Raw genomic sequence first — 12,380 nt, forward strand, 5'->3', positions numbered from 1 at the left:
ATGTATAATTTATGAAATAGTGTGAAAATAGTGTAGATTGACAAGGGATTGCTCTGAGAAGGCAAAATTGAAAACATAAGATGACCTCTGTTTTTCTAATTCATGGGACCTTGGAGCTAGATTAATGACCACTGATCTGAGCCTTATCTATATACTGTATTACACTGGGGAACCAGGTACTGACAAGTTCCACTTTCATGGATTTAAGGCATGGGTCTTCAAACTGTGGCCCTCCAGATGTTGTGAAACTACAAATCCCAGCATGCCTTGCCACAGTTTTGCTATAAGGGAGTGTTAAAACTGTGGCAAGGCATGCTGGGATTTGTAGTTTCACAACATCTGGAGGGCCACAGTTTGAAGACCCATGATTTAAGGCATTATTCTACAACTTGAGGCACCCTTGTTTTGCTCCAGTAAAAATAATACTCATATTGTAAGCAATAGGGTGAGTGACAAAAGATGACAAATAAAATAAAAATAACAAGTGTCTGACTCATTTTCTGATACAGTTTTTTTCTGCAGTATTGTAAGTATCAGAAGAGAGAGAAGTTTATGAGGAAGGAAATTAAAAAGGGTAGTGAGATAAGCTTGGAATATTTTGGGCAAAGAAAGGCAGAGAGATAGTGGATTAAATTTAATAGGATGAGAGATTCAGAAAGTGAGATCATTTGGTAAGAAATGTCCAGTTTTTTTTTTTAAAGCGGCAATCATTTACACTGCAAAATCAAACTTGTTTTGCCGTGTAAATAATTGCCGCTTTAAAAAAAACTTTCTTACCAAATCTCTCACTTTTTGAATCTCTCATCCTATTAATTTCCCCCTAAATTGCAGAATAGAGGTTTAGTTGTTGTAGGTCTTAGATTATAATGCATTGTCTGAGTTTTCCATACCTTTCAGAATTAGTTTACTGAGTACTTAATAATGCACATTTGGAAATACATCCATAAACTATAGAACACTGGAATGAATATTGAAAAAAACATACTGTATGGTAATGTGTGCTTTCCACTGGGCATTAGCTGGCAGGTGCCAGCAAAATTAATACATTTAATTAGCCTGCCTTGTTGACTTGGCCGAGAGCCCTGGGGCAGCTAGCATAAAGAATTTTGGACAGACAGCAACATCTGTTTTGAGAATCATGTTAATGAAATCTCTGCTCACCAGAATGTCAGTGACAAAGAGGCACCATCGATGGTTTAACATACAGGAACACCCATTGGTTAAATACTGATTTACCACTCTGGGAAATTGCTAAACTCCTTGGCTAATTGAATCCACCCTCCTCCCCCTTATTTATTTTCTCCCACAGAAATAAACATGTTGTATTGTTTTTAATATACATTTACTAAATTATTCTGTTTTTAGACAGCTTAGATTTATCCAAATATCATTTTATAATAATCATAATTCTGTTGTGTTTTGTTTTTTTAGTTTTAGCCTATTGTTTTTCAAATAAAATTCTCACATTTACTTCTATGAGTAGGATGGAGGGGTTGTTTAGTCTCTCATTACACTGTCTGATAGCTTGAAATGCCCAGACGTTTTCTGTAGTAATAAAAAATACCCAAAAGAGCAAGAATCACATCAGCCAGGATAAACACAGCAATAGACAGTCCAATGACAACACCTAGAAAAAATAAGAATAAGTTAATTTTGATAAGCAACAAAAGTAAATTTTTACAGAATTATAAGGGATATTTATTTGAATTTTTTTTTTTTTTTGTAAAATCAGTGGTGTCTTTATTATTCTTTTATTATTATTATTATTATTTTTATTATTATTAGCCATCATCATCAATTATTTGTAAAAACACTGGAAATTAATAATCTATACACACTGAACAATTGCATTTTTATACAATTGTATTTTTATATGTCATAAGATCTGTAATTACTGGCTTATTTGTTCGACTACACATTAACTAATAAGAAGTCAGAAGCCACTTGGTTACCTAACGTTTAATAAGTAGCCCCATGTGATCTCATATGGCAATGGGAGGTGAGTAAACTATAGAAGCTGCATGTCACCTTTTTTTGCATTTAGGAAGAAGGAAGGAGGGTTTTAAAAACTTAAATCACAAATTAAAATCAAAGTAAATTATGTCCAAACTAAAACATACAATCTATTCTATAAGCAATACAATAATTCTAAATGAATCAAAACATATGTAGAACAAAATTAAATTTACTGTATGTTCTATGGGCAAATCAGATCACATATGTGTACTGTAGACCAGATACATTGTACTATACCTTTAGGAACAACCAATAGCAATTAGCACTATAATAAAGGTACAAGAATCATAGATAATTTAACAAATCCCAGATACCTAACATAAAACAGATAAATTGTACATCTTAGATCTGGGGTAGCCAACCCTAGTCCTCGAAAGCTACCAACAGTGCATGTTTTGCAGGTCTCCTCACAGAATCACAAGTGAGCTAATTAGCTCCACCTGTGCATCTTTTAAAATGTGTCAGTGATTAATGAGTGCAGTTGTGCAGCAGCTAGGTTGTCTGTAAAATGTGAACTGTTGGTAGCTCTCGAGGGCTAGGGTTGGCTACCACTGTCTTAGATGGAATATAAATAGGATATTTCCTAAGCAGCCTGTTACAAAATAGTAAACATAAGCCCACACCTCCCAACTTTGTTGTATTTCGAATTGGGACCTACTTCACCTTTTCATCTTGAAAAGGGGGTGGAGCAATGGGAGGGGCAGGCAAAGCATCTGGTTTAGGGGCATGGCCTAGTGCAGCTCCCCTCATTTTCATCATTTTGGGGGTGTGCACAGCACTACTTGGCAGCTGGGAAGCCCCCGGCTCCCTTCCCTGCATGCCGGCTACTCTGCCACACACGGCTGGGACAGCAGCACAGTGTCCAATTAGCGGGACTGTCCTGCTGTAGGTGGGATAGTTGGGAGGTATGCACAAGTCTGAGTGGCAGCATGTAAGAAAATACAATGTGAATTTAAAAAGAACAGTAACTCTGAAATAGTCACTATGTATGAAACCCAAACTGTGCAAGAACACCATCATCAAATGATAAATGCATGTACAGTATAAAGTCACTCTTTAATTCAAGTCTGGAGTAGCAATGAGTGATATCGGCAATGTTTTCCCTTGAATTCCCAGGCAAACGATAGTGCACTGTGCACACACACATTGGTGGTCATTCTGGTTGACTGGCAAAGCAGCCATTTTCACTGCATTGCAAGCCAACTAACATTGCCCACAAGATCATCAGCACCCCGATACATGGTGAATGTTTCCGCAGGCATGCGAATGGATGTTTTGCACAAACATACATTCGCAGTCTTGTGTGTGGGATCCAAATCATTCAATGGTCTCTGACCATCGAATGATTTCCTTGTATTACTCGTGAATCTAAGTCACAGATTTGCTACATGAACAGGACGGGCAGCTGACATCCGGTGATATAAGGCATGCAGAGCAAAGCAGCAGTGATCTCCTGCTCCCCCCAACTGCCACCCCACTCGCGGGACACTGCCACCAATGGGAGGGACAGCAGGACAGGCTCCAAATAGCGGGACTGTCCTGCTGTAATTGGGACAGATGGACAAGTTATGCGATAATGATGCTACTAAACATAACAGAATTTGTACAGTGCAGCAGGCACGAGCAATTCCCACTTTGTATAATATATTGAAAACAGCATATCATAATGTGTTCTGATGCTTAATTCAATCATTAATCAATGATAGAAAACCTGTGTATGAAATCCTACAGGTCCACTTTAACATGTAATGCAGAGTGTTAGTAATATAAAAGTAGCACAGCTGCACAGCTTTTGATATAATGAGCTCCACCACTGCTCCAAATTATGTACATAGAAGGCATTTCTGGACAATCCTGCAATCTCAATTTAGCAATCAACCCTTATTATTAATAGTGTCCCAGTAGACTGGCTTGTAAACTATGCTGTAATAAAGGCAGCTGCTACGAATCTTCCCACTGACATTCTGTTCTGCAACTTTCTTGATTTTAACCCTTTGAGTTACAACATCTCTGTAAGAGATGTGCAAAATATCCTTTCAAAATGCCAGGGTCACTCACATTTGTTATATAGATTCAAATAAAAACTGTTGTGTAAAAAAAGATAATTTTTCCTCTATAAAGGTAAGCATTACAGGTCATTATGATGAATTAAAGTGTTTGCTTGGTGAATTAAACACCTATATTGAAAAAACTCACTTGGTACTCAAAGGGTGAAGTGTGGAAAAAAGTTTAAACATAGAAAAGTGGATTTGTAATCGACATCAACACTCTTCTCCAGAAAGAGAGAATGAGAGAACCAAAAACAAAATATAAACATACAGTGAAGTAAGGATTGGTTTACTTTATACATTTTTGAAGTACATTGGGGGGGGTTATGTAATGGTTTACTTTATACATTTTTGAAGTACATTGGGGGGGTTATGTAATATGTGCAGAGAGAGTTGGTTTTAGTGGGATTTTTACTTCAAACTGATATCTATATTGCAGCATAAGAATAAAGCAGCCAGTATTTACCCTGCACAGAAACAAAATAACTCACCCAAACTTAACTCTCTCTGCACATGTTACATCTGCCCCCCCCCCCCGCAGTGCACATGGTTTTGTCCATTAGAGAGATCATTTACTTTTGCAAGTGAACCAGAGTCACTGGTGTAAAGTAAAGGTGGGATGTAATAAAGCAAAAATGTTGTAACAACCCAGTTTTCTGGGTTTTTACCACATTTCCAAATGTACTAAGCCCTGGATGCCAGGGCTCTGACACGGAGGGTAATTCTAACTTTTACTGGCGTTACCCTATAAAAGCTTCTTTCCACATTCCCAGCAACCACTGTGGCCGCTGCATCCTTCTGGGCATGCAAGGACAGATCCCAAAGTCATAAACCCAGAAGTCCAGGGACTGGCACCGATCACAAAGGGAAGCTCTTATTGCTAGAACAGCCTTTCACATTACTAATTGCATATGTTAGTACATATGCAATTAGTATCAGAGAGATGTGTGGCGGGATGTACCACGAGAGGTTGGTACATTCTACAGGGTCCTGTCCCAGTGTATAAGTAATACAGAGGCTGCTGTTATTCCTGCATCTGACAAGAAGATACATTATAGATTTTATTACACTGCAAGGAAACGTATATAAAAAAGATGTCTATTATAAACACTACCCAGGCATTATTGAACTATTAGCTTACATATACTATACACCATTGGCTTAAATTTAATATAACAATCCATACCTTTCAACATAATCCATTCCAGGAGGTACAAAATATCTCTTAAGGTGCCCATACACGCTGCGATTATCGCATGTGTTTTGAACTTTTAAAGATGCAATGCAATGCGCGTCCCCGTAGGTACAATATTGTGTAGCACAAAAAGGATGTGCAGGCAGTACTTTTTGTGCTACATCGCATTGCATCGCATCACTTTTGTAGTACCTAGTGTCCATTAGATGAATTTATAAAAAAAAAAAATTGCATCACACAGTACAAATTAAACATCGCATTGCATCGCATAGAAGAGGCAAAATCGCACAGCACCACTGCACAGTACACAGAAATTTAAACGTGTATGGGCAACTTCAGTTTATGATTGCAATCACCTGTGATGAAATACCTTTCTTATCCATGAAATAATTCAACACAGGTGACACCAATCATATATTAAGAGAGAAGTCCAGGTACTGTAGAGAACACTTTGTTCCTTCTGGAACGGGCCATGTTGGGAGTTGCACAATGTTATAAACTTCCCCCTTCCAATGCTTGATCTGGCCGAGCAGTCACTTTGAGCCTCATCAGGCAAAGCACCACTCACTTGACATATTCTATTAACTTAAAGAGTGAAGTAAAGATTTTACTTGTCTGTAAAATTAATTCGGTACTTGTTTCCTAGCACGGCGCCAGCGATTTTAATTGTATCCATCGGGTCCGAAAAAATCGGGTCGATAGAATGCAACCAAATCGCATGCGATGGACGCGATAGACCCGATTTTTACATTGGAACCAATGTAAAATGGTGCCTGAGACCCAATTTTACATTGGACCCAATGTTAAATGCCCCCAGACCCCAATTTTCATTGCATAACCACCCTAATGGATCAAATGCCCCCCCATTGTTAACGCCGCCCCACGATGAACGTCAACCCAAAGCGTGGCGAGCGCAGCGAGCCTACGAGGGGCGACGGTACGCGTCCTCCAACCTTTTCATACCCCCACTATCCACATCGGCGTGGAGTTGATGTTATATAGTGTGGCGAGCGCAGCGAGCCACCGAGCCCAAAGCGTGGGGAGCGCAGCGAGCCCCGTGAGGGTACGCGCATTACTTCACAAGTATTACGCGTCCCCTCGCCGGGCTCGCTGCACTCGCCACGCTTCGGGCTCGGTTGCTCGCTGCGCTCGCCACACTATATAGAATCAACTCCACGCCGACGTGGATAGTGGGGGTATGAAAAGGTCGGAGGACGCATACCGCCGCCGCTCGCCTTGCTTCGGGTTGACATTCATCGTGGGGTGGCGTTAACAATGGGGGGGCATTTCACATACAAATTACCCATCAGAGTGGGTATACAATCAAAAATTGGGTATGGTGGGCCATTTAACATTGTTCCCTATGTAAAATCAGGTCGATCGCATTGGTCGCATTGTATGCCATTATAATGACATACAATGGACCCGATTTTACATAGGAATTTAACATTGAATACAATGCTTACAATGTAAAATCGCATCGGTCGCATCGCATGCCATTATAATGGCATGCGATGGACCCGATTTTCTAATTGTCGGGAAAGGTTAAGAAAAACCCAAAATCACGTTGGTCGGGTCCCATCGCATACCTTAACTTAAGGTATGCAATGGGACCCGATGGGCGCCGTGCTAGGAAACAAGTACCATGAATTCATATTAAATATACTCTGTCAAACCCTGGGCTCCTGAGGAAGGAGATATTATATGACCATATACAACATGCTGTTTGTTGCTTCCTCTCCATTTCAGTCAGGACTGAAAACATTTCTGACATTATAAGGACTTCTTTGAGAAGACACAGGAGGACAAGGAGGCATATGCAGGCATGTGGAATTGCACCATCACTGTCCTGCCTCCAATGTAAAATGGCAAAATAAGAGAGAGTCAGTACCACAGTGACTCACTTCACATGCAGTCCTGTCATCAAGGCCCCATCCCATATCTCTCAACATGACCCTCTCCAGAAGGGACACAATGCTCTGTTTCTGGACTTCGCTCTTAATGTATGATTGCCATCACCTGTGTTGAACAGGTTAATTGATAAGAAAGGTGTTTCACCACAGGTGATGGTACTCATAAATTGAGAGGGAAGTCCAGAAACAGAGCATTGTGTCCCTCCTGGAGAGGGTCATGTTGGGAGGTATGCCATCCTACTTATTTGATTACACCCACACCCACTGCAAAATTCCACCACTGAAAATGGCAAGGTTTGCAGGAGGCAGGGCCATGATGGTGTTTCACCTTAAAGGGAATCATCATAAGCCATGAGTGCTTCACAGGGGAAATAGGTGGAAGCTGGACTCCTCTCTGCTATGGAAATATCTCTGAACTATGACGTTCTTCAGTGTGTACAGATGATAGCCATACCTTTGCTCTTATTCTCCTCCACTTTAGCTCCACATTCTTTATCCCAGTCTTGTGTAATGATTGGGGATGTCAGCTCAGTAAATTGTGCCAAAGGACAAGACGATGAGCATCCTGGCAAAGTAATTAGGTATGGATCCGCGGACGAGTCATTCCGGTAGTACATTTCAATACTATATTTGCTAGGATTTAAAAAAAACATACAGATCATGGTAAATTAATTACAATTATAAATTCAATGTATTATATCAATATGAATTTCTATATTAGCATATGCTATATTAATATACAATGTATGTGTTCCAGACTTGCCAATATTTTACCAAGGTTCTTTGGAATATGCAAGAAACAGGGAGTCAGGTGCGAGGTGTTGGAGTCACATCTGCTTAGCCATAATCCCCGTGACACATTGTAAAGAAGGGTTAGGGTCATACAGTAATTCTGCAATTCACTGCAAATTGCGTCATTCAGTCAACGGACTTCCCACCTCTATGGGGAAAAATGCAGATGTGGGCTGATAGTCTACTACAGTATATCTGACATCCTAGTAGAGCTCCCTGAAAATCAGCTGTCTTCTTCTGGAGTGTAGCTAATTATGATTTATGTAGTTGTATCATTGAGCAAGATTTTAAATGAATATGGAATGCTTAACATTGATAAAGTTAAGATGACGTATAACTATTTGCCTGGTGCAGATTGCACCAAAACTCCAGTATCTTTGTGAGACAGAAATTAGTTAGAGTAAACCTAATAAACTGTGAGCCCATGGGCAAAATCTGTCCCTTCTTCTAATTGGACAACTTAAAGTGATCCTGGTGAGGTGGTGGAACTAATTTCTGCTTGAGCACCAGGAGTGGCAGACAGCAGTTGAAGGAGAACCATGTAGCCACCAGGATCTGATGAGGGGAGGCCCCAGTTTGTTAGTGACACTAGGGTCACTTAAATCATTTATTGGGGAAAGGTTTTTTTGTTGGAATTATTGTGTAGGGCCGTGGTGGAGGTGGAACTAGTTCCACTTAAAATTACAGGTGGTGGAACTCAGTTCCACCAAGTCCTCCCCCTAACTTTAACACTTGGAAACAACAATGATAAATCAAAACTGGGTAATAACCAACAGTCATAGACGTAGGAAGGTCCTGCTCACAAGTTTTAAATTATAAGAAAATTAGCAGTGCTATACAAGAATAAGTGTAGGATCTATAGTGTAATGATATGGTCCCTCTGCAATGTTGGCCAAGAGTTAGCAGGATCTGCAAATGAAAAAATAGAAAATATGTGAGTATATGTTTGTATGTCTGTATAGTGGGTATAAAATTGGATAGGAAAGTTTATGAAGGTTTTGTTGTGGTTCTGGAATTTGATCAGCTTGCAATAAGAGGTGAATTTTCAGGGATTGTTTGAATGTTTGGAAAATAGAGAGTCTTATTGTGTGTGTAGAGGTAGACTCAACAACATGATGGGGGAATTTACTAAGATGGGAGTTATGTTTCACATGGGATGTTGCTATGGTAACCAATCACAATCTACTTATTTATTCAGTACCTTCTAGAAGATAATAGATAGTATCTGATTGGTTGCCCATAGCAACATCCCATGTGAAATAGAACTCCCATCTTAGTAAAGTTCACCCAATGTTTGCTAGAGAGAATGGCCAATGTCAAGATGTCTGTATTGCTAAGATTTCTCTACTCTTTTGAAACTCAACTTATCTGATTTCCACAATAATACTTAAATACTCCAAAGTTTGTCTGCAAATACACAATAAACAAATTAAGGAAGTTGGACTAGGGTTACATAATTTATTGAATACTACAATGAAACCCACCTTTCATAGTGCACATTGTGGTATTCTGATTGCAGTTACAGAGTTGGACTGAACTCAAGGCTTAGTTACAGAAGTTAGTTTTAATTTTATAGACTCACTTGTGTGGATTAATCTCCAAAATAGGCTTACAGAGGTTAAACAGCTTCCTATACTACGGTTTTTGTTCATCACATGAGATCGCTCAGAATGCAATTCCTGGTTATAGCCATATAAATGAATGCCTTGGGTAGGTGCCATTATTCAAAGTGAGTGCCCAGCAGGCACAATGGTGGTATAAGTGGCAATTTAAGGGGCACCAGCAAAAATCTTGACTGAGAAATTAAATTAGTTAAAGCCAGCTCTGGAATCACTATGCACACAGTTATTGGTTACTCTCCAATAACCTTTTAATGACCCCTTAAAGTCTGGCGACATGCAGACTGGCTCTCCCCTCACAGAAAACCAGGACCGCAGGTGAAGTGCAATAGTCAAAGGATCACAGGCAATGAAAGGAAAGATTGAACAACTGAAAAATATCACTTTGGCTTAGTTGCTGTCTACCTTTCATCATCCTGGTAAAGCTCAAAAATATGACAAGCGGTATAAGGGGGGAGTTTCCCATTGGACACATTTAGAGCCATCTGGAGACCAGCCACGGTGGTGTCATGCTGTAAGAGAGATACAAATATTGTGTAATAAGTATAGGAAAACATTTCAAAATTATATATTTTTTTATCCTGTCTCACATACAGCATCAACAAGTATTGATACTGCAAGGCAGTAATTTGGCGCCCCCCAAATAATAACATGATCAAATATATAGAGGAAAATGACAACTATTAAACTACACTGCCCCCTGTGTGCCCCAAATATCCTTAGTACAGATGTAGCAGCTCTCAATCGCCTCCTTCTGCCATCCGACAGGAGGGGGTGCATGTACACGAGATGCTCGCCCCCCCCCCCCCCCGTTCTAATGGAGCCCTACGCTGCCTCCACGCAGCTCCCCGCTGGTCCCCTTGAGCACCCCGCACCCCCTTAACCCTGTCCTTCTCCCTGAAGTGGAGATGGGCAGGGTTTCCTAAGGGGACGAGCATGACCGAAGGGGATTTGCGTGCGTGTGAGACACGCTCGCTTCCCTGTCAGATGCAGCGCCTCTCCACCAGCGTGAGCCAGAATTGGGAATCTGGCGATTCCCACCGCTGGCTGAGAGGCGCTACATCTGTATCTCTGTCACATGGCCCCCACATTACATCATTAAACTACAAAATGCCGACATTTCAAATGTGAACAGGTCAAAAAGTAGACATGATTTTTTTTATATTTTGGGTGTCTATGCCGACATAGCTTGACATGGACGCCGTATAAGTGTCCCGCTTCCTCTCTAATGGCTTAATATGCTCCCCATGCTTCAGGCACTATTATATTCGCCCTCCACACCCACTGGAATGGTAAAGTAAGAACAAGTCAGTTTCAAGGAAACATCTTGAAAAACTTGTGTTGGCATTTTGACCTGTAGATATTTTAAATGTCGGTATTTTGATCGTGTCAGCATTTTGACCATCAACACCGGCTGCTACTGCCTTTGAGTTGTTATCAGATCTGATGCAGGGGACCCCTGTTTGATTTTGAATTGTATGCATAGAGGCAGAGAAGCGGAACGCCCATATTAACAGGAGGGACGTATGGTATTTATCAAATATACCATTTGTTGTCTGATATTTTAAGAAGAGAATCATATCCCGCCATTCAGGGACGTATCATTCATTTAAGCGCCAGTGGAGGGAACAACAATTTTCTATTTATTAGCATTTTGGGTACTTATATGTTAGTTGGGCGCCCACTAAACTATTTGTTTAGTTTTCTGCGTCCCCTTGCGGGGCTCCCTACGCTCGCCGCGCTTTGGGCTCGCCACACTATATAAAATCAACTCCATGCCGACATGGATAGTGGGGGTATGAGCGTACTAACTATAGTGGGCGCCCAACTAACATATAAGCACCGCATTTTGACCATGTCGGCATAATGAATGTTGGTATTTTGAACTTGTTGGTATTTTGACCTTCGGTCAATGGTGTTTGGTAGTTTGACTGTTAGGATTTTGACTGTAGGTAAATTAACTGCACTATATTATACACTACATCCATCTACATGCTGCATAATGCCACAACACTAAATGCCGCACCACGTCCCTCTACACTCTGCACTTTACCACTAACTTGTGCTACATTCCCCATAATAATATTAGAACTTAGTACTTCCCTCCATAAGCTGCAGGGGTTTACCGCCCCCCCCTTGCTTCCCCCACCTGCTTCAGGTGGGCCACAGCCATTGGGACCTAGTGGAGTCAAGCAGCTGGGGCCCTGATGCGGGGCTACGGGGATGGCGCTAATTCAGAACTGATTGTACGGCTGCGAATTTGCAGCGGCCAGCATTCAGTTCAGCACCCACCCCACTAGAGTGAAATCCCACCTTTGCGAATCATTGTGATTGCTGTGTGATTGGATGTTTAACCCATTGTAACAGGCTCACCATTGAATGATGTCACCCCCCCCCCCCACTAAAGAGCTCAGGAACTCCTAGCATTTTACCAAACGCTCCAAGCATTTTCATAGGCACGCCTGCATTTCTCTTCACACGCCCACTAAACATCTGGTTTCCACCCCCAGTCTCCTACTTCCTGTCAATCACCTTGTGAATGGCTTACGAATAGAATTTTTGGTACTTGTTTCCTAGCACGGCCACAAATCTTGGCCATCGGGGGTAATTTGAGTGGCCTGCAACGCGACCGACGCGATGCCCCCGATTTTTCCATTGAAATGCATTGAAAACAGTGAAAAATCGGGTCGGTCGCGTCGTGTGCACCTAAAAATGCTTAAATGGTCCAGACGCGATGCCCCCGACTTCCCCATAGGGAACAATGTTAAATGCTTCAATTTACCCGCGATGACCACGA

At 41.1% G+C, this 12,380-nt stretch overlaps 1 protein-coding gene across 1 annotated transcript in view; it reads right to left on the reverse strand.

The window, feature by feature from the left end:
- Window positions 1-852: 852 nt before the first annotated feature.
- ACP3 (acid phosphatase 3) overlaps window positions 853-12,380 on the reverse strand; it is a 51,358-nt gene continuing 39,830 nt past the window's right edge. Inside the window, exons 7-9 of the mRNA XM_083188600.1 lie at window positions 9,989-10,095; window positions 7,627-7,805; window positions 853-1,627 (exon numbers count right to left, since the gene is read on the reverse strand). Coding sequence (XP_083044726.1) covers window positions 1,509-1,627; window positions 7,627-7,805; window positions 9,989-10,095 — 405 coding nt within the window. The 3' untranslated portion in view covers window positions 853-1,508. The remainder of the gene's footprint in view (window positions 1,628-7,626; window positions 7,806-9,988; window positions 10,096-12,380) is intronic.

The sequence above is a fragment of the Crinia signifera genome, chromosome 5 (genome assembly GCF_055691185.1).
Source record: "Crinia signifera chromosome 5, ASM5569118v1, whole genome shotgun sequence".
In the NCBI taxonomy this organism is placed as follows: Eukaryota; Metazoa; Chordata; class Amphibia; order Anura; family Myobatrachidae; genus Crinia; species Crinia signifera.